We start from the raw sequence: 23,642 nt of genomic DNA on the forward strand, positions 1-23,642 counted from the left end.
CATACATGTGCGAAGACATTCTCCGTTATGAACATTAACAAGAGCCGCATGAGGACGAGACTGAGTGACTCTCACCTGCGTGACGTCTTGCGCATCAAAACCACTGCTCTTGAGCCAGACATGGACTACATACTGCAGTCAAGATCCCAGTATCACCCTTCACATTAGTGCAGGCAAGACCTTTGTTAAGTCCTCTGAGTTGAATAAATTCTTAAATCTCAGTTAATTAATTTTTTTGTGATGGTCAAAATCACAGTTTGAATATGCAGTGATCATTGTTTTGTTTTCAGCACTTTTCCTACAGTGAGCATATAATAGTGAATAATATGTAATGTTTCACATGAACTTAGATATCCTTTATAGTTTTCTTAATTTTTTGTGGTTTGTGATTTCGGTAAAAACCTAAATGTAAAAAAAAAATGTAAAAGTAAAAGTATGCCATTTGTAATTAAAAAAAATCCCAAAAAGTTAATTTGTATTTAATGTTAATGGTTCAAAGAATGTCAGGCTAAATAGTCGGCCCCCACACATTTTCACCTTACCAAATCTGGCCCTCTTTGCAAAAAGTTTGGACACCCCTGCCCTAGGTTAAAGCCGCGTCACCAGCTTGCCTTACGAACGTCACTTATGGCCGAAGTGTACGTCCGCCGCATACCTTGTGTATCACCTTCTTTTTTGACATATATACTCCCCAACGATATGCATTTATCCCCGATTTATGAGGCGTTTTTCTTCGATTTCTCACGAGTGGAAAAACGGGATTCCCACCAGCCTTGTCCTAAATATTAATTTTAAACAGCCCCTTACCGTCTCTTGTGCCTCCTTTTCGATGGGGGGGTTCGTTCTTCAAAGGGGCCGCGATCGACCGAAATGCCCTCTCTTTCAAAGTAAGAGTATCTGACGTCAGTAATTCTCGGCCTTCAGTCCACCGCGGTCCGAAAATTCAGAAATGAATCTCCGGGGTTTCTAAGGCACCAGAAAAAGTTGGAACTAATTCATTAACATTCAATAATTTCGAACTAGAGGGAGCACACAGAGTCAACCGTGATGATTTTTAACCAGCTTCAGCTGAAGGAGGAAGTCAGAGTAGCCAGCGCTAGTAGATGTACTAACCTCTTAGCCTGACCAGTTTGAAATCCTGCTCGCCTCCAACAGAGTCTGCCAGTTTTATTGAACAAAGGTCATGTGACATAGGTAAAAACTTTAGGCGGGAAAATGTGAACAAAGAAATGGGTGTGTCATGGTAGATGACGCGCTCCTAACTCATCGGTGTCACGGAGGGAAATTTCCGCTATGTCATGCAAAATTCTATTCTAGTGACTACACTAAATAAACCTATTGACTAATAAAAAGCATAAGAATACATTCCATACTCCACAATTCCCTTTGTAGTTTGTCTATCATCTCCTATAAAACTTTCTTACTCAATGTTTTTCCAATAGTTACATATAAAATAAAAATCTAGTTACTTTTCTACCAATTATCCCCTTCAACATCAAAAAGATAAAAACAATTTACCGTAATTACAGACATGAAGTTACCATATTTTCACACCTGTAGAAAGAAAACAATCTCTTATATAATAATTTGTCAAATTGTTCAAATTAATGTATTCATTAAATCTGAGCAAAAAACGCTTCATTTTTTTGTTACCTTTGAATTTGGAAGGCTGATTTTGTCAACAAAAAGACCCAAAAAGTATTTTTCACCAAAAAGAGAGCTTTATTGAAACTACCAAAAAGATGACACGTTAAATTACAGATTAAAAAGTGTAAACAAGAGTTTCAGAAAGCAAAATACAATTATACTTCGATTACAATAATCTTTCATACAGAAATTGAAAAAGCAAGCAAAGCCATGATTGGCCACTGCTTATCACAACACAGTTGCGTCTCTTAAGTCTATCCTTACGACAAAATCTATGGCAATTGTGTTTTTAAGATATTCCTGCCACAAATTGAGCAAAAAAGGGCTTTTCTCCTCTGCGGGTTGTTAAGTCTTCTTTTCAGGTTTTTCAATTGTTTAGCTTTTTAATTGGGCTGTTGTAGCGAATTTGTGGCCACAGGCTGAGCAGGAAAACATTGTTCCCCAGTGTGGGTTATTAAGTGTTCTTTTAAGCTTCTCCTATGGGAAAATGTTCGACCACAAACTGAGCAGGAAAATGTTTTTTTGCCAGTGTGGGTAATTAAGTGTCTTTTTAAATGTTGCTTTAGAGAATAGGCTTGACCACAAACTGAGCAGGAAAATGTTTTTTTGCCAGTGTGGGTTATTAAGTGTCTTTTTAAATGTTGCTTCAGAGAGTAGGCTTGACCACAAACTGAGCAGGAAAATGTTTTTTTGCCAGTGTGGGTTCTTGTGTGGTCTTCTAAGTGGTGCTTTTGAGAAAAGGCTTTACCGCAAACTGAACACGAAAATGGTTTTTCACCAGTGTGGGATCTTGTGTGTTTTTTTAAATTTCTCTTCTCTGTAAATGTTTTACCACAAACTGAACACGAAAATGGCTTTTCACCAGTGTGGGTTCTTGCATGACTAATTAAGTGTCCCTTCCGTGTGAATGTTTGACCACAAACTGAACACGAAAATGGTTTTTCACCAGTGTGGGTTCTTGTGTGGCCTTCTAAGTTGTGCTTTAGGGAAAAGGCTTTACCGCAAATTGAACACGAAAATGGTTTTTCACCTGTGTGTGTTCTTGCATGACTAATTAAGATGCCCTTCTGTGTGAATCTTTGACCACAAACTGAACACGAAAATGGTTTTTCACCTGTGTGTGTTCTTGCATGACTAATTAAGTCTCCCTTCCGTGTGAATCTTTGACCACAAACTGAACACGAAAATGGCTTTTCACCAGTGTGGGTTCTTGCATGACTAATTAAGTGTCCCTTCCGTGTGAATGTTTGACCACAAACTGAACACGAAAATGGTTTTTCACCAGTGTGGGTTCTTGTGTGGTCTTCTAAGTGGTGCTTTTGAGAAAAGGCTTTACAGCAAACTGAACACGAAAATGGTTTTTCACCTGTGTGTGTTCTTGCATGACTAATTAAGATTCCCTTCTGTGTGAATCTTTGACCACAAACTGAACACGAAAATGGTTTTTCACCAGTGTGGGTTCTTGCATGACTAATTAAGTCTCCTTTCCGTGTGAATCTTTGACCACAAACTGAACACAAAAATGGTTTTTCACCAGTGTGGGTTCTTGAATGACTAATTAAGTGTCCATTCCGTGTGAATGTTCGACCGCAAACTGTACATGATAAGGGTTTCTCCCCAGTGTGGCTCCTCATATGTGTTTTCAAAGAAGACTTTTTCCCAAAAGTTTTCCCACACTGAAAGCATTTGCAGAGTTTGTCGCCACTGGGACTTTTCTTATCATCTTCAACATCATCATCGTCAAAAAGCAAGTCGTTGCCATCTGATAAAGGAGCAATTAAATTTTCTGCTCGCCATCCTTCTGTTGAGCTGCTGCTCAGAAACTCCGCCCCTCTGTTGGCCACGCCCAGATCATCTTCACTCTTGAAAGGCTCACCAGTTGACCATTTGACACATTCCCCGTTTTTGATTGGAGGTTGCTCTTCTCTTTTGCACTGTTGAGAGAACTCTGGCTCCTCCTCTTTAATTTGGGGCCATGCTGAGGCATTTGCAGGCTCCGCCCCTCCGCTGGCCACGCCCAGAGCATCTTCACTCTTGAAAGGCTCACCAGTTGACCATTTGACACATTCCTCGTTTTTGATTGAAGGTTGCTCATCTCTTTTGCACTGTTGAGAGAACTCTGGCTCCTCCTCTTTAATTTGGGGCCATGCTGAGGCATTTGCAGGCGCCGCCCCTCCGCTGGCCACGCCCAGAGCATCTTCACTCTTGAAAAGCTCACCAGTTGACCATTTGACACATTCCTCGTTTTTGATTGAAGGTTGCTCATCTCTTTTGCACTGTTGAGAGAACTCTGGCTCCTCCTCTTTAATTGGGGGCCATGTCGTGGTGTTTGCAGGCTCCGCTCCTCCGCTGGCCACGCCCAGAACATCTTCCCTCTTCACAAACTCACTAAGTGACCAGGTGAAATGATCTTCCTCCCTTTTGATCGGAAGTTGGTCGTCTCCAATTTGTTGTTGAGGGAACTCTGGCTCCTCCTCTTTGATTTGGGGGAGCTCAACTTCCCCTTCAAGGTCAACAGACTCCTGCCCATCAGCACCAAGATCATTTCTGAAACCTGCAAAGACACAAAGATATGCGTGTACATACACAATGAATGGTGCTGCAACAGTAAGATCATTAACACTCACTGCTCCCCGGATTTAGAGCTCTTAGCAGTACGGTGCAGAACCTTCTATCTACCTAAAGAGCTAACGATTGTCATTGTAATGGCTGTTTACATCCCACCGGATGCTAACGTTAGCACGGCACTTAGCATCCTGCTAGCGGCTGTAAACAAACAGCAGCTTGACCACCCCAATGGAGTCTTTATTGTCACTGGTGACTTCAACAAAGCATGTTTGAAGACTGTTCTGCCTAAGTTTATCCAGTACGTGAAGTGTCACACCAGAGGAGATGAAACTCTAGACCACGTGTCAAACCGATTCCGCCGAGGGCCACGGTGGGTCCTGGTTTTTGTTCCAACCGATCCAGTGCCGACATTTTAACCAATCAGGTGTCTTCTAAAATAAGTAGCACCTGACTTTAATTAACTGATTACACTTGCAAAAGGTATCCTCTTGTTGAGTTGGAATGAAAACCTGCACCCACTGCGACCCTTTGAGGACCGGTTTGACACCCCTGCTCTAGACCATGTTTATTCTAATATCAAACATGCTTATAGAGCCACAACCCTCCCTCACCTAGCTAGATCAGACCATCTCTGCCTGTCCCTCAACCCCACCAGTTTGCTTATAGAGCAAACAGGTCCACTGAGGATGCGATCGCCATTGCTTTACACACAGCACTGAGCCACCTGCTGCACCATGGGAATTACGTGAGGAAGCTTTTCATTGACTATAGCTCAGCCTTAAACACTATAATACCGGACATTCTGGCTGACAAACTCTCCCACCTTGGACTATCCTCTTCCATCTGCTGCTGGATAAAGAACTTCTTAACCAACCGACCACAAACTGTTAGACTTGGTCCCCACCTCTCTTCCTCCATTACACTGAGCACTGGCTCCCCTCAAGGCAGTGTACGGAGTCCTCTTCTGTACTCCCTGTACACATATGACTGTACACCAACCCACCAGTCTAACTCCATCATCAAATTTGCCGATGACACCACTGTGGTTGGACTCATCTCAGGAGAGGATGAGTCGGCCTACAGAGATGAAGTCAACAAACTGTCTTCGTCGTACTCGGTAAACAATCTCACACTGAACACCACGAAAACTAAAGAAATAATCCTGGACTTTTGCAAACACAGCACAGATCTGGCCCCACTCATAAATTGAGTATGGGGAGACAGGGTCCAGTCCTTTAACTTCCTGGGGGTCCACGTGATGGATAAGCTCTCCTGGTCTACATACACCACGGCAGTAGTGAAGAAGGCCCAGAAACGACTCAATTTCCTCAGGGTACTCAGGAGGAACAACTTGGACACTAAACTTCTGGTGACCTTCTCTTGAGCCACTGTGGAGAGCATCCTGCATACTGCATTACAGTGTGGTACGCTGGAAGCACGGCAGGAGACAAAAAGGCCATGCAGAGAGTGATTAACACTGCCCAGAGGATCGTCGGCTGCTCTCTGCCATCACTGGAAGACATTACCAGCCCTCGTTACCTCAGCAGAGCCGGAACATTGCCGGGGACCCATACCACCCTGGTCACAACCTGTTCCAGCTGCTGCCCTCTGGCAGACGCTACAGGTCTCACACAGTACGTACAAATAGGCTTAAGGACAGTTTTTTTCCAACAGCCATCAGGACTCTGAACTTGCGGTAGCACGACACACAATCCCTTCTGTGTAATAACTTCGGGGTGAGGTAACATGAAGGACGTTGGGCGGCGATCTGCCTCCTACTGGCTGACTGAAGGTAAGTGATCCGTTTTTTTTCTTTGTTGGCATTTGCGAGGCAAACTTTGTCTGCAGTCGCCGGCATTTGGTTGCACTTGAGTGGTGATGCGATGTATCCATCACGGCAGAATGCCAACGAGTCTGAAATTATCACTTATTTGGGCGTTTTGCCGGGAAAGCGCACCTTGTGGAGAAGCACTACCAATTTCGTCATAAGCAGCTGGGTAGCTGGGTATGATGCCAATTAGGCTTTTGTCGAGTCAATGATGATGACAAAGCCTATGTCCGATTATTATTATTATTATTATTATACAATTTGAAAGAAGACAGACGTACTTTTTTTTTTTTTAATTGAAGTGTGTATTTGAGAAATTTGTAAATTGGGGTTCGGCTGGGTGGATGGGGGTTTATTTCGTTTCATGAATTTTTGGACCAATAGACGCAGTCAACGTCTTCACACATGCAAAATATTGTAATCCACGGGTAGTATTCCCAACTGCAGGCTTTTAAAAATGGAATTGGGAGATAATAAAATGTACACATACCCAAATAGTCTCACATACATTGCAACATCAATAGAATAACATTTGGACACGGAAATTATAAATCACGCCGTGTACTGTAAACAAATGCTCATCAAAAGTGAACCCACCTTCTAGTCTGTGAAGAATAACTTTTGCTTGCATTAATTTGCATTCAATGGGGTGGCGGTGACGTATAAGGTCCTCTTTTACGTCAAAAAGTTCCCCCTGGAACTTTGTTGTTGTTTTATGGCAGCCATTTCGCACACTTGAATTCGGCTTTTTTGACGACGTGTTGCTGGAGACGCTTGTTTTTTTATAGCAGCTAGCTAGCAAAGCTAAGCTAAATAAAGTCGCACAGTTTTAAGATGGATGACTGATGTTGAATCCGTATAGTGAATAATGCTAGAAACTTCGTCAATACTTCAGTTTAGTTAAGTGACTGAAATTAAAAGACAAATTAGACGGGCAAAAAGTCAAATATTCGCAGTCTAAGCGCTCCCTATTCGGCCATCTTTATTTTTTTTGGCCTTGCATTTCCTGTCAGGAGTGCATGATGGGAAAGACAGTTTCCCGTAATGCCAACATTCCGTTCAAAATAAGATGTTTCATGTATGTATATTATTCCATCTATATTTGAAAATTGGGGGGGGGGATCAATAATGGGAGACATTTTTTTCGGAATCGCTGCTTTTTGTCGATATGTTGTATTCTTTTTTAACGGAAATAAAAAAGTGTTATTATCATTCCTAAGGTTTATTCAAACTTTCTATTTGTAAATTGATCTATGATGTATGTTGCAGTCCACGAGTATCAAACCCCTGTTAATATATATTGTTTGGCTTCACGTATTTTTCTTATAAATATGAAAACATGTTTTAATATTAATAGGATAATAGTATGTATAACTAAGTGGCATATTCATTAATCCCAATTCTCGTATCATCAATTTGCTTTTTGTATATTTAAATTTTAATACTGTTAAACCTGGCAAAAATTTTGACTTGTCTCTAAATATTTTAACAATTTATACCCGAATGGCATTTATAAATTAAATGATTTCGTTATTTTCATGGTTGTATTGATTGTATGAGTTTTTAAAACGAAATGACTAAAAAGATCAGTTGGTTATCATTTTTCCTTTGGAGAAAAGGTTTATAATTCACACATTTCCACAATATGTTTCGTATTTCTATTCTTTTTTTTCCTTTCTCTTTTTTATGTTTTTCCCGTCTGAAGGCAAAATCTTCGCCGCTTGTATATGACGTCATCGCGACTGGCTGTTACAGATTATAGTACTGTACAGTGGTACCTCGTCACACGACCGCTCGTCATACAATATTCTCGTCTTACGACGGAAATTTCGATCGAATAATTCGCCCGTCATGCGATCAAAATTTCGTGATGCGACCAAGCCAGGTGGCCATGGCACTGTCTTTTTTGCATATCTTTCGTGTAGAACAATATTTACGAGCACCGAATGAGTTATTCAGACCAGGAAACGCACAACGCGCATGCGCGGGGAAAAGAGGGCTTTCTGGGTAATGAAGTACACTCGTGCACACAACGCCGACAGGCAATGGCACTCTTTCTCAGAATAAAACTTTACCCACAATCAATACGTGGGTAAGCTCAGCTGCTGCATTTCCTGTTATTTTTATCTAATACGAGGAGTATTATATTACTTCTCGTTCGCTGCTCGTGGGAGCGTCGGGGGCACTGGCTCGCGACTCCCCGCAATAGCATCCACGGTAGCAACTCTATCATAGGCGCCGTTCGAGGGCATGCGAACACAGATGCTACAAGCTAAGGGGGAGCCGCTAGCCAGCGCCCCCGAGGCTCCCATGAGCAGCGGAGCGATCGCTGATAAAAGACTGCTGTTCGTTGGCTGCTCATGGGAACGTCGGGGGCACTGGCTCGCGACTCCCCGCAATAGCATCCACGGTAGCAACTCTATCATAGGCGCCGTTCGAGGGGATGCGAACACAGATGCTACAAGCTAAAAGGGTGCCGCTAGCCAGCGCCCCCGAGGCTCCCATGAGCAGCGGAGCGATCGCTGATAAAAGACTGCTGCTCGATGGCAAGTGGTCGGGCGTGATCCGATTGTGAGGACATTTGTGTGCATCATTTTCTGAATATTTTGAAGGGAATAGTACAACAGCAAACAGCCCATCGATAGCGAACGCGAGGGTGGAGTGTTTGTTCCGTTTACGAGTATGTTGTGTGGAAAAAAAATGAGACCCCCCGCCCCTTTTGTGACCCTCTCCCCTCTGCGAAATCCGCCCAATTTTAGTTAGATTAAACACATTTTATTTCTATTAAATCACTAGTTATGTTACTTTGTTAATAGATGGGGAATTAGAAGAAATAAAACATTTTTTCCAATATCCTGTTTTTGGTGTTTTTTCAGAGGGCTGGAACGAATTAAATTTTTTTCTCCATTCATTTCAATGGGAAACATCCGCTCGAGTTACGAGAACCTCGTCATACGATCTCAGTCTCGGAACGGATTATGATCGTATGTCGAGGTACCACTGTATAGTGATCAGTTAGCAACATGTAGTGGTTCATCATTGAAGCATGTTCTCAGTTCTAGCCATAATACTACGCGCTGTTGTTTGTATTCAATTGAATTAAGACACTATCTGAAACATGGTGTCAGGAGTGGCTGGCTAAAACTAGAAGCAATGGCAATTAATGTGATTCCTGCGCCGGAGGGCATGAAAATGTTCGGGGATTTGGCAAAGAACTGGGACATTTTTCGTGCTGAATTTGAGGACTCTGTGTTAGCCACAGGGCTAAACGAGAAATCCACGCCCAGAGGGGTTAGGGAGTCGCCCCGCCCAGCACTTAATGTCAAGGAGGCTGAAATCCTCTCTACCAGTTGCAGACAGCCTACTTCAAACACATGTGGTGGTCGGAGTGACTGGCAAGTTGGTGTGGAAACGGCGGAGGGCGAAATCGACTTACGACAGATCCACCATGGACCTCCCAGAGCCAAATGTGGGAGATCAGATCAGAATGAAGCCGCTTCCGGGTGACCGCACCGGGAGATGGCCATTGGGCCAATGCATTCAGAAGGTTGTTCCTCGTTCATTCGTGGTGGATGTTCACGGCACTCTCTACAGGCGCAACTGCGTGGATCTACGAGTGGCAGAGCGCTCAGCGGAAATAAAGGGTCTGAAACAGCGAAGTCTGGAACAGGGACATGTGACTGGGACATCAGCCCGGGCAGAGACTGCCCATGCATGGGTCAGGCCATGGGGAATCGCACCGTGCGGAAAGCCCCAGCGCCCCAAGCAGTCTGGCTCCTCGCACCCCGTCTACACCGGCACCAGGACGATGCCAGACACCGGAGAGACGCAGCGACTCACCAGGCCAGGCAGTCTACACACGTTGTGGCTGCCTCTCACAGCCACTGCCTAAACTGAATTGGTTATCGTAGAAGAGCATACATGAAAACATGGGTTCGACTAGGGCAGGGGTGTCAAACCGGTCCTCAAAGGGCCGCAGTGGGTGCAGGTTTTCATTCCAACTCAACAAGAGGATACCTTTTGCAAGTGTAATCAGTTAATTAAAGTCAGGTGCTATTTATTTTAGAAGACACCTGATTGGTTAAAATGTCGGCACTGGATCGGTTGGAACAAACACCAGGACACACTGCGGCCCTCGGCGGAATCGGTTTGACACGTGGACTAGGGTGTAGACCAGGGGTGTCCAAACTTTTTGCAAAGAGGGCCAGATTTGGTAAGGTGAAAATGTGTGGGGGCCGACTATTTAGCTTGACATTCTTTGAACCATTAACATTAAATACAAATTAACTTTTTGGGATTTTTTTTAATTACAAATGGCATACTTTTACTTTTACATTTTTTTTTACATTTAGGTTTTTACCGAAATCACAAACCACAAAAAAATTAAGAAAACTATAAAGGATATCTAAGTTCATGTGAAACATTACATATTATTCACTATTATATGCTCACTGTAGGAAAAGTGCTGAAAACAAAACAATGATCACTGCATATTCAAACTGTGATTTTGACCATCACAAAAAAATTAATTAACTGAGATTTAAGAATTTATTCAACTCAGAGGACTTAACAAAGGTCTTGCCTGCACTAATGTGAAGGGTGATACTGGGATCTTGACTGCAGTATGTAGTCCATGTCTGGCTCAAGAGCAGTGGTTTTGATGCGCAAGACGTCACGCAGGTGAGAGTCACTCAGTCTCGTCCTCATGCGGCTCTTGTTAATGTTCATAACGGAGAATGTCTTCTCGCACATGTATGTGGAGCCAAACAAGCTCAGCATTTTCTTAGCAAATGTCCGAATTGCTTGGAACCTGCCTTCATCCAGCTGGCGGTAGAAGTTGACAAGAGGGAGCTGTTGGTGCCGACTGCGATGCTCGGCGTCACACTGCAGCTCAATGAGCTCCAGTTGCAGGTGGTCTGGAGCGTCATCAGGGTCCACGGAGAAAGGAGAGGAAAAAAGCGTGATCTCCTTTTCAATAGCTGCAAAGTCCCGAAAGCGCTGCTGAAACTCCTCAACCAGAGATGAGATGTCTGCTGCATACTTTGTCATTTGCGCACTGATATTGATCTGTGGGAAACTGGTCACAATTTCCTGCAGCGACGGGAAATGTGCGGTATTGGGCTGCGCCTGTGACAGGTGTCTTTGGAAAAGTAGCAGCTTGGTCCGAAAGGCTTTGATGTGTGAATACAGTTGGCTTACCAGTGCATTTTGCCCTTGAAGGCTTGTGTTCAGCGCATTCAGATGTCGCGTTATGTCAACTAAAAATCCCAAATCAGCCAGCCAAACAGGATCATTTAATTGTGGCATGGGTTGTCCCTTTTTAGTCAAGAATTGTCCAATTTCCTCCCTGAGAGAGAAGAAGCGCTGCAGCGCAGACCCCCGACTGAGCCACCTTACGTCGGTGTGATACAAAACATCTCCGTATTCAGCCTGGATGTCGAGAAGAAACTGTTGAAACTGGCGGTGGCACAGCGCTTTGGAGCGAATATAATTAATAGTCTTTATCACCGGTTTCATAACATTATCATATTTCATATATTTGGCACAGAGAACTTCTTGATGAATAATACAGTGGAGTTTAATAGCGCTGCCTCCTTCTTCGCTGACTTTGTTACAGACAAGGCTTGATAATCCACTCCGCTCGCCAGCCATGGCAGGTGCGCCGTCCGTAATAATCCCGGTGACTTTATTCCACTGTAGTTTCATGTCATCTACGGTGGAACAAACAGAAACAAATAAATCCGTTCCTCTTGTTTGGCCCTTCAGACTCTGGAGGTCCAGAAGCTCTTCACTCACGTTCATGTCATTGTCCACTCCTCTTAAAAAGATCAGTAACTGAGCGGTGTCGGACGCATCCGTGCTTTCATCGCACGCTAACGAGAAAAAGTCAAACTCAGTTCCTTTTGCCTCTAACTGTCTCTTAATATCTAATGAAACGTCTTCAATTCTCCGTACCACAGTATTACGAGCCAGGCAAATATTGGCAAACTCTTGCTTCTTCGCGGGACAAATTTTCTCAACCATTTTCATTACACAGTCTTTAATAAATTCACCCTCAGTGAAAGGTTTGCAGTGCTTTGCAATCAGCGTTGCCACTTCATAGCTTGCCTTTGTGGCATTTTCATTTGACTCACGGACTCTTGTGAAAAAGCTTTGCTGTGCCGTTAAAACAGCTTCCAGTTACTTCACTTTTTCACCGCGTTTGTTCCCAGTTAGCTTGTCGTAGCTAGCATGTTTCGTCTGGTAGTGCCTCTTGATGTTGAATTCCTTGAAAACAGCCACAGTCTCTTGGCAAATTAGGCAGACACAGTTGTTTCGTATTTCAGTGAAAAAATACTCAAATTTCCACTTGTCCTGGAAGCGGCGGCCCTCGCGGTCAACTTTCCTTTTTTTGTTTACAGACGCCATGTTAGAAATGGGCTGGGCTGAAACGATCACGCCAGAGTGCGGCCACAGGGCTACTGCCATCTTCTGGTGAAATGAAAAATATGAAAAATAGCTTTTTGTACACATGTATTTTATACTGTGGTCAACAGTGCTGGCGGGCCGCATATTATTGATTTCATGATAGAGGCCGCGGGCCGGTAAAAATTTGTCCACGGGCCGCAATTGGCCCGGGGGCCGGACTTTGGACATGTCTGGTGTAGACCCACGCATACATAGACAATGACAGCACACACAAGAAGAAGTTGCACAAGAGAATTTCGGTTTGTTGTCCGATTGTTGAAGAAAAAAAGAAGAAAAAACATCTGTCATTTTGTTAGTACAAGGGTTAATGTCAGGAATAAGCATAATACAAAAATAGTTTATGTTCAGAACAATATGTCATGGTGGGCAGCAATGTTTAATGTGAATAAAAGGTAACTTTAAAGTTACAGAACAGTAATCTAAAGGAAGGAAGACGTTAGAGATCATAGTAATGAATATTAAGCAGTTAGCGACATCTAGTGGTTCATCATTGTAGCACGTTCTCAGTTCTACCCATAATGCTATGCGCTGTCGTGCTTCGATTCATTCAATAGTCACGATCACAAACAACATTGCCACCCCGTTAAATATTTTATTATGAAATATTAATTGTGTAACGTAAAGTATATATCTGTCTATTATGCACTATTGATCGTCAAAAGTGAACGTACCTTCGAGTTTGTAAAGAACAACTTTAGCTTGCATCATTTTGCAAACAATAGAATGTTGATGACATGAGAGATCCTCTTTCACGCCATTAAGTTCCTTCTGAAACTTTGCCGCAACCGGCGTCGTTCTCCCAGACATTTTTTACACTTGTTTTCTGTTCGCTTGACGACGTACTGATGCAGACGACGTGTTCCTTTGTTAGCTGCCAGCTCGGCTAGGCTAAAGTACGACTCCCAAAACGGATTGAAGACAAACGGACTGACGTTCGAGTCCACAAACTATTTAATGTTGAGTATGTTGTCGAGGTTTCGTTTCATTTAAGTTAAATAAAATTGAGGAGAAACAAGAGGCTCACAAACAAAAAGTTAAAACCCTAGCCATGCAGAAATGAACGCCCGAATCCATTCTTCTTCTTCCGCTTGAGGTTTTACGGTTGATGGCAGCCAACGTACTGTAGCATTATCGCCCTCTACTGTCTCATTACCTCAAATTGCCACGTTCTCAAATCAGATTCTAGACAGAGGGAGCGATTATGTTAAATTTGGTCTCTTAATGCCACAGCGTGAAGAGAGCAGCTCGAAGTCCAGTTCTTGTCTAGCTAGCCGTGACACTAAATCGAAAAGCTACATTTTGAGAAAAAGTTAGGTAATTTTAAGGACATTTGCTTTAAATGTTACATTGTGTTTGATCTTATTGCAAGTAACAAATAACACATTTTAATATTTAAATATAAGGGTTTTTAACGTTATTTCACAATTTACAAGTCCACAATCCCTCATTCAGCCTCATTCAAGGTAGAGTGGCCAAGCGGTCCAATGCGCTGGATTTAAGATCCAGTTTCTCAGGAGGCGTGGGTCCAAATCCCACCACTGCCAATTAATTTATGGGCTGTTTATGGTCCTTTTGTTGGATTGCTTATGGCTCTTCACTAACCAGTAAAATAAAATGTGAAACCACTAGTGAGAGAGCTGAGTCCCGAACACACTATAGGAGTGTCACGTTTGCTCACCACTGTGTCACTGACGGTACCTCTAGCTTTGCTTTAATCATAATGAATTTTTTTATGAGACTCCTTTTTGCATATCAACGGCATAACAACGTTGCTAAAGAATTCAGAGAATTTTTGTATTTTAAAAGTGTAGGAATATTAAATTAAATGCACATATTTTTGGCGTGAGTGGTTAGCGCGTCAGTCTCACAGCTCTGGGGTCCTGGGTTCAAAGCTAGGTCATGTCCATCTGTGTGGAGCTTGCATGTTCTCCCTGGGCCTTCGTGGGTTTCCTCTAGTACTCCGGTTACCTCCCACATTCCCAAAACATGCATGGTAGGTAATTGGAGGCTCTAAATTGCCCCTAGGTATGGGTGTGTGTGTGTGCATGATTGTCCGTCTCAATTGTTATGTAGAAGGGGAATTTCCATTATCTGTGTAGCAATTCCATGGAAGCTTGACTTTAAAATTGAAGCGAATGAAGATGCAAGATATTTTTTCCACAAATAAATGATTGCCTCTGCAAATAATGTCTAGATTCCCACAATTTAGTTACTTGTGGTGTGGCAGTGAGTGAAAAGGAGAATAGCAGCAGCCCGATTTACCAGCCCATTTCTTTGACTTGTCATAATGTCACGTAGTGTGGGGGTGAAGGAGGGAGTGGAGCCGATCGCAGGGAAACCAGGACATTCATGGTATACTTAAAGAGTTTTAATTGAAGAGACCAAAAGAAAAGTGCAAACATTTCAGCCGAGATTCTCATTTTCTGAACGGCTTTATTCTCTCTCGGGTCGCGGTGGCCAGTCGATCGCAGGGCACAAGTAGACAGAATCCCATCCACACTTACATCCAATGTTCGCTCTAATTTTTAGCTTGTCTGGGCAGAAAGACAACCTCCCTGAGCACACTGAGTACCGGTGTGAGCAACATCATCATTGCTCACTTTGGGCACACACCAGTATCACACCTGGCATAAGCAAGTGCATGTCTACTACACATACATGATTTAGTAATAATAAAATGTAATGATTAATATCTATGAATGGGCGGCCCGGCGGATGAGTGGTTCACGCGTCGGCCTCACAGCTCTGGGGTCCTGGGTTCAAATCCAGGTCGGTCCACCTGTGTTGAATTTGCATATTCTCCCTGGGCCTGCGTGGGTTTTCTCTGAGTACTCCGTTTTCCTCCCACATCCCAAAAAGATGCATTGTAGGCTGATTGGACACTCTAAAATTGCCCCTAGGTTTGGGTCTGAGTATGCATAGCTGTCCGTCTCTTTGTGCCCTGCGATCGGCTGGCCACCGATACAGGGTGTCCCCCGCCCCTGGCCCAAAGTCAGCAGGGCTAGGCTCCAGCACCCCCTGCGAGTGATAAAGTGGATAAAGCGGTTCAGAAAATGAATGAAAAAATATCTATGAATAAAACATCTTCATAAATGCCATTAGAATATGCACAAATCCGACTTAAATTTTACCTTATTTAACTTATCTGTCCTTCTCACTTCTCATTCTCGTTCAAATGACTTTTCTGCTGAACGTGTCACATGAGATAGTCAAGTTTCCATTTATATGCAATATTTTTTCCATGATTTTTCTTTGATTTATTTAATAAGGGATAGCACATATTAATGAACATATTTATATTCACGTTAATGAACATATATATGTAAGATTGTAGCCGAGGGCTAATTTCAATTTACTGTAGTCCATTGTGTAGGTTGAAGACAAACGATCACACATACTAGACACGCATGCACGCGCACAACCACACACACAGCAGATTTAGACAGTTCTCACCTGATTTTGCCGCTTGTTCTTCTATTTGCACAGTAAAGTAAAAAGGAATGTATTAAGAAATATTAGAATGTAATTTTAAAAAAAGATAGAAGGGCTGTAAAACACGAAAAACATAAGAGCGGACAGAGCTACTGCCACTGGCTGCCGCATGAACGGCGCCATCATGAGGAAAGAGGAAAAAAAAGTTTGGATTTTATTTTGTGCGCGCCATATGATTGCTGCTGCGCGGACAAGACGAGAGTAGTGCGCAATTGCGCACGCTCGCAGCTTAGAGGGAACATTGGTTGCAGGTCCCATTTTTTGTGGTACTCTATATAAAAAGATATTTCCAGTTTCCAGGCAAGGTTGGTCAATCCTAGTAGTCTATGACTTTTACTACTCACATACTAAAATTTATGCACTTTCACAGATAAAATTTGGAGAAAATTGGAACTAAATTTGCTGCATGCATGCTTTGTTCAAGGTTGCAGGTCCCATTTTTGTGGCTGTATGGAATATGGAAGATGAATGAATGAATGAATTTAAAAGTTGTGGGAGAATTTCCACAACTGAATGAAAACGTGTTTAGGTTGTGAAATTCAGTGACTTAGTTTTAATTTATGAGAAAGGAGGATTGTGAGGTGTGAATTGATTTTATGAGTGAAATGGGTTTGAGGTTTTGACAAATGGGAGCAAGTTTAATTCAATGTGGCCTTTTGCTTTAGTGAGTTGGATTTTCTGAATTAGCAATTGGGAAAAAGTAACGTGTCACTGTCAATCAGTAGTTACTGAAAATGCATGTTTGAAATGAATAATAAAGGAAAATGAAACATTTCTTAAGGTTGTCATTAACTGAGAACACATTTTGTAAGCAAAATTTCTGAAAGACTTTTTTTTTGCCAGGTCATCCAGGCCTAGGATCACGGCATGCGACTCCATACGTGAGGAAGTTCACAGAATACATATGTTCTACATTCATAAACTGATGAAGCCATCATCACCCCTTCCCACACCAACACAGGTGTCTCTTAAGGTTCTCCTTCTGACTTTTTAAGGTTTGTTTGAGTCTAAATGTTTGGCGAACATTCTGTGTCCAATGTGTTTAGACTACACGTCGATGATGGGCTCGAATTTGTACATGAATACAAATGGTCTTGGGTTTCTCACCTCGTTATTTCTACACAAAGCCGGCTTTAAAATAACAGCATTTTTTAAAATAGTTTTTGTATTTTAATCTAGAATAACCATCTATTGTGTTTGAATGTGTGTACTTTATTTCTTAAATTGGTTCTATTGGAGCTGAAAAGTTAAAGTATTTACAGTAATACCTACTATCACAGATTCACCACGTTGCGGCTTGAATTCGCCAAATATTCGCTTGCTCGAAATGTGTATTGTATCACATTATTTATTGGAGAGTTGTGGTATATTTCTAGACAAATTCATATCTATATCATTTTTATTTTGTTTAAAATAAGAAATTGCGACAACCCGGTGGGGCGAGCGGTTATCGCGTCGGCCTCACAGCTCTGTGGTCCTGGGTTCAAATCCAGGTCATGTCTACCTGTGTGGAGTTTGAATGTTCTCCCTGGGCCTGGGTGAGTTTCCTCCGGGTACTCTGGTTTCCTCCCACATTCCAATAAACATGCATGGTAGGCTGGTGGACACTCTAAATTGCCCATACGTATGGGTGTGAGTGTGTATGGTTGTCCGTCTCCTTGTGGCCTGCGATCAGCTGGTCTCTAATATCAATCTCTGTTAACTTTATTCTAACAGTGTGGTACCCTCATTACTTACGTATATATATATATATATATATTTTTTTCAATACCATTTAATTTAATTCTCAATAGATTTATTTGTTATTATTACCATTGCTTCTTTAAGATCCTCCCCTTTTTTGTTGTTGCCCAATGCTCTTACACAATTTCAAAGGGTTCTGATTGTGCTTCACTGAGATAAGGGTAGAGTTGTTCTCTTCTGCTGTAATATCTGCCAAACGGCCTACATGTTTATTTCAAAATACAGAAAAGATCAATAGATAAAACACTAAACAAAATTTATTTTAATGTCTATGAAGAAAATTCAAGAAAAAAACTTTTCTTGCATAAAACGTGAAAAAACTCACTTGTGCCTGTCACTGCTCACTCCGGGTGTCGCCATCTTACCTAGGGCGCCGTCGTCTTCCCTAGTTAAATGTGCCCTGAGTGGCCAGAAGCAAGTAGCCTTAATACATGTGTTTTTAGCGTTTACCATGTCAGCACATCCCAATAGTTGTTAAGGCTGATTGAAGGTCTTGCGGTCAATTGTTAAAATATCAGCCTTGATACCTGCGTATCAAGTGTGTCTCTCATGCTATTATTGCACCCAGAGACTTGAACACTTTACCACTACGGACACTTCCTGGTTGTGCTTACGTTACTTCCTTTTTGAAAGGAAATAATTGCACATTTGTAATATGAACCATCGAAAAAAGATTGAGATATTTCGACATTAGAAGCAATTTGGCCACCAGAACATCTTAAACTTCTGGTAAGATAATTGTAATTTCTGTCATTAAAAATCATCAAATTCACATCAAGATAGACATTTCTTTTTTTCAAATTGAATAATTTGATATTTTGCATTTAAAAAGAAAGGCATATAAACTTCCTTATGATATTGACCCTAATAATGTGCTTTTGATTCATACAGTATCTAAGAAATACCCCCTGCAATGATTTTTGTTAAGATTTCATTCAACATTTGTAGTCCCTATTAAAACCATGAATATGGAGTTGAAAATTGTGAATCAGGGGGCAGCTTATAGGCACACAGGTGAATCAACCTGAATTTGAACCCACATCTCCTACTGTGAGGCCGACACACTAATCACTCATCCACCCGGCCGCCTGTCTTAAATCTCAAGGTAAATATTTGCTCACAATTTTACTCGCATCTCAAATTCCTCGTATGTCGGGGCACTCTTATGTCAAGTTATTACTGTACAGTCCCCTTAAAACGAAATATACGGACGCGCGTGTACGCTATCAGGAGTGGCCCGTTTGTCCCTCCTGGCTTGCCGTCAGGTCAGAGCAGCTGCAAACAATCTGTGTTTACTTCATGATGTGGGTATTGAAGCACCACGCAAATGGTTAGTCATTGTCATTGCAATGTCGTTGGCTTGATTCCCACTGGTAACATTTTCAAATAATAATAATAATAATCGGACCTAGGCCCTGTCGTCATTATCACAACACAAAGCCTACTTGTCATCACACGCAGAAACTGCGTGTGACGAAATTGATGGTGCTTCTCCATAAGCTACGTTTAATCGGCAAAAGACCTAAATAAGTGTAAGTTACGGACTTGTAATTTGTCATTCCGCTGTTGAGGATACAGGTCGCTTACCTCTCGCTTACCTCTCACTGTCTTCCACTTACCTTTCCTCAGTCAGCTAGTAGGAGGCAGATCACCAACCAAACATCTGTTCATATACCGCAGAGGGGAATGTGTGTTATGTTAGCGCGAGTTTAGATTTCTGATGGATGTGGGGAAAAAACTGTCCTTAAGCCTATTTGTCCGTGCTTTGTGGGACCTGTAGCGTCTGCCAGAGGGCAGCAGCTGGAACAGATTGTGACCAGGGTGGTAAGGGTCCCCTATGATGTTCTTGGCTCTGCTGAGGTAACGAGGGCTGGCAATGTCTTCAAGTGAGGGCAGAGAGCAGCCGACAATCCGCTGGGCAGTGTTAATCACTTTCTGCATGGCCTTTTTGTCTGCCGCTGTGCTTCCAGCGTACCACACTGTGATGCCGTACGCCAGGATGCTCTCTACAGTGGTTCTATAGAAGGTTCTCAGAAGATTGGTGTCCAAGTTGTTCTTCCTAAGTACCCTGAGGAAATGGAGTCGTGTCTGAGCCTTCTTCACCACTGCCGTGGTGTTTGTAGACCATGAGAGCTTGTCCGTGACGTGGACCCCCAGGAATTTAAAGGACTGGACCCTGTCTACACATACTCCATTTATGAGGAGTGGGAAATCGGACGAACCGCTCCTTGACACCTCTGCCCGTGACATAAACGCAGAACCAGTGCGAGCTGCGCTGCGTTACTCGCGTCTGTCGTCTCATCCACCATAACAGTGACAAACGGTGCTTTATCAACTTCCCTTTTGATCTCTTCCCTCATCACTTCAGCAATGGCAGTGATCAGGTCATTTTGTAATTTGCCCGACATCCCACTAAACATATTATTAGTGGACAGGTGGTAATGTAAATCTGTTTTTCTCTCAGCAATGAAAGAAAGAAGCTCTACATAATTTCCTTTGTTTGGGGATGCAGCGCTTGCATCGTGTCCCTGAAATGGAAGTTCCTGCTTACCCAAAAAAATGACACAGTCTATCAGTCTTTTTAAGATTTCCCTATTTTTCTTCACCTTTTCGTTGTGGCACTCCGTTTCCCTGCGCACTTGCTGGTTAAACTGTAACTCCACTCGGGTTTCCCCAAAAGTTTTGGAGAGCACCGTTGCTTGTAAGTGTCCGGCAGAGCTTTGGTGTCTCGTTGCTGCTTTGGTTAAACAAGTCAAATTTCCAAATCCAATGTTGTTCCAAACACCATGTCGATCTGTGGCAAATAATAAGTACTCCCAGCAATACAATTTGCAGTGTTCCTCGGAGCCCGTAAGCCAGGGGTAGCGCTCGTAGTTAGCGAACTGAAAGCGGCGGACACACCCTTTTCCCGGTTGTGACAGGCTTGCTAGCTTTGGAGTTGACCGCCCTTTCTTAATGATGTCCAGCTTTTCTTGAAGAGTCCATCTTGAAAATGGCTTTGACAGTAAATCTGCAACCAAATCCATTAAGAGATCATCTTCACTCTTGAAAAGCTCACCAGATGAGCAGGTGACATCTTCCTCCTTTTTGACTGGAGGTTGATCTTCCCTCTTTTGCTGTTGAGGCAGCTCTGCTTCCTCTTTAATTTGGGGCCATGCAGAGGTGTTTGCAGGCTCCGGCCCTCCACTGGCCCTGCCCAGATCCTCTTCTATCTTAAAAGACTCCTCACCAGTTGACCAGGTGACATTTTCTTCCTCCATTTTTATTTCAAGTTGCTCTTCTCTCTTTTGGTCTTGAGGAAACTCGGGCTCCTCCCCTTCGAATTGGGGGGCATCCCAATTTAGTATTAAAGATGTGAGCAAACAAGCAATGAGGAAATGATTTATTAATGTCTTAAAATAAAAAAAACACGTGAAAATGTGCCCTGCACCGCTGAATTAGTTCCATCCGCAGCCGTTATGGGAGACGTAATACCCGTGTTCGTCTGCCAGATGGCGGCAAAAGCATTTCCTACCAGGGCTGAAAGCTACATTTTACCCTTTTACCTGTGCCCTGTGCGTGTATGCGAATATATGTGCCATGTTGCATTTGTATGGTATTTAATCACTTAATAAAGGGAATTGCAATCATAAGAGCATTTAGTTGAGGTGGACAGGTATGTAAGAAAGAATCTTGAAACATGGATAGTGGTAGTTGTGAGACAACCAATTGGATTGAATGTGTTTATTGTGATTATAGAAGATAGAATGAGAGTGATGAAATGAAAGCCTAGTAGAGGGTAGCAATGTTCTAAAGTGAGAATCAATGCATCCACGACAATATATATAATATAAATGAACATAAGGAAATCCATTTTGGGGGATTTCGTAACCTGGATCTTCTTCGTATATCTCGAGTCACTCATTTGCATATAATAATTTCATGACCTGAAAATTTCATACCTAGAGGCATTCGTAAGTAGAGGTATGACTGTATTTTATAAACTGTCCAATCCAACTAGAAATCCTTTAGGTTAGACTGGGACTCTAAAGTCTTATATTGACAGTGGAAGAATTTACTAATCTGCTGGTTGCCACAGTAATGAAATTAAACTGAAGAGGACACCATACATTCGTGAGGTTGCCCACGTAGCACAATCAATCACAGTCAACAGTGAACTATTTTTTAGTGTATTTTACTAAGAAAAGGACTATTGGTTAGTGAAGTATCCTCATAGGCCCTTAAAATTTTCCCAAATCCGTTTTGAGCCACCTGAGTGCAAATATTCTCTTGTATTTTTGAGATTTCAATTCATTTAGAATCCCTTTATAAAAAGGAGAATCACATTTTTATTTGAATCCTTTTTAACTTAAAGGAAAACTGACAGCTGGTCTTTTTTATTGACTGAAAAAAATTGTAAAGAGTCACCATTCAGTTTAATTTGTTTTCTAAATTAATATTTTTGGATTGAAAAACACACACGGACACACGGACACACGGACACGGACACACGGACACACTTGAGTCCTATTAAACCACTAGTTATTTGTTACTTTGTTAATAGATGGCGAATTAGAACAAATAAAAATGTTTTTCCCATCCAATATCCTGTTTTTGGTGTTTTTTTAGAGGCTTGGAAGGAATTAATTTGGTTTTAGTTCATTTCAATGGGAAACGTTCGTTCGAGTTACGAGAATATCGACATACGAGCTCAGTCCCGGAACGAATTAAGCTCGTATGTGGAGGTACCTGTTGGAGTAATCATTATTATAAATGTGTTTGCAATGCTTATTTAGGAATATAAATCCTTATTACAAAAGTGCTTACAATATTAATCAATATATTTTATTATTAGGAATAGTAATGCTCATCCTAAATGTGTAACAATATTAAACAATATATATATATATAAATATGTGTTGATCGCTGTGCTTTTATGTTAGAGTTATTGGCATTAATAAAAAACATTTTAATGCATCTCTTGCTAAAGTAAGGACTGTGGTTCACATCAAGAGGACAGGGAATGGCCTTGGGCATGGAGAGGTCTCACAACAAGTGCTCTTGGGAACAGAGGACTGTTTTCGGCTTCGGAAGATGGTCTCACAACAAGCGCTCTTGGGAACCATGGACTGTTTTGGGAAGCACCTCTTCACTGGAGGGTTCGCATCGAAACTCTCTTGGGAAGATTTGACAAGACCTACAATTGTTTTGAGAACTGTACAAAATTGTTGCGAGACTCTACGAATGTTTAGACTTCTGTGGGGCATGGCGTTAAAATCTTATGAATAAATTAGCGAAACGGACTTCGAGTTGTTAGAATAATCTTGACCGGACGAGCGGGTGGATGTATTCTCTTCTTGCAAGAATTAAAAGGAGATGTGACAACAGATGCCTTTTTTATTGAAAGCTGAGTTTGGAAATACCTAAGGATAAACCTAACAGTACCACTGTATAGTCTGATTGGACACTCTAAAGAGAGAGAGGGACAGGAACAGGTTGAATAAGCTGGTCAGGAGGGCCAGCTCTGTTCTGGGCTGTCCTCTGGACTCTGTGGAGGAAGTGGGAGAGCGGAGAATGCTGACCAGGATGATGTCCATCATGGACAGCACCTCCCACCCCCTGCGTGAGTCTGTGGAGTCCCTACAAAGCTCCTTTAGCATTAGACTGCGGCACCCTCATTGCAGGAAGGAGCGCTTCCGCAGATCCTTCCTCCCATCAGCTGTCAGGCTCTTTAACAAAAAAATGGCTGAGTGTTAAGACCTACCGTATGCATGCATGTACATTTATGTGTATGTATGTATATATGTGCTAAGCAACACGCTTATTTATATATTTATTCATGTATTTATTAATTAACTTACTTATTACCTATCTATTTATGTCTAAAATGCCTTTCCTATTCCTGCATCCTCACCCT

General features: G+C 42.2%; 2 protein-coding genes across 3 annotated transcripts in view; one reads left to right on the top strand and one right to left on the bottom strand.

Annotated features, from left to right (window-relative positions):
- LOC144065637 (uncharacterized) overlaps nt 1-16,961 on the top strand; it is a 48,148-nt gene extending 31,187 nt beyond the window's left edge. The window contains exon 3 of the mRNA XM_077588640.1: nt 16,847-16,961. Within this exon, the coding sequence (XP_077444766.1) occupies nt 16,847-16,929 (83 nt within the window). The 3' untranslated portion in view covers nt 16,930-16,961. The remainder of the gene's footprint in view (nt 1-16,846) is intronic.
- Nucleotides 1,522-13,627, bottom strand: LOC144065522 (uncharacterized). Of its 2 annotated transcripts, none has more exons than XM_077588451.1 (2): nt 6,641-8,732; nt 1,522-4,201 (listed from the first exon to the last, which is right to left on the bottom strand). In XM_077588451.1, the coding sequence occupies exons 1-2, from the start codon at nt 6,672-6,674 to the stop codon at nt 2,031-2,033; spliced, it is 2,205 nt and encodes a 734-aa protein (XP_077444577.1). In that variant the 5' UTR covers nt 6,675-8,732; the 3' UTR covers nt 1,522-2,030. The 2 variants fall into 2 exon arrangements, with proteins under 2 accessions (XP_077444577.1, XP_077444576.1); XM_077588450.1 differs by lacking the exon at nt 6,641-8,732 and adding an exon at nt 13,183-13,627 and having other exon boundaries at nt 1,523-4,201.
- Nucleotides 16,962-23,642: the final 6,681 nt, after the last annotated feature.

Source organism: Stigmatopora argus, chromosome 20 (genome assembly GCF_051989625.1).
Source record: "Stigmatopora argus isolate UIUO_Sarg chromosome 20, RoL_Sarg_1.0, whole genome shotgun sequence".
Taxonomy (NCBI): domain Eukaryota; kingdom Metazoa; phylum Chordata; class Actinopteri; order Syngnathiformes; family Syngnathidae; genus Stigmatopora; species Stigmatopora argus.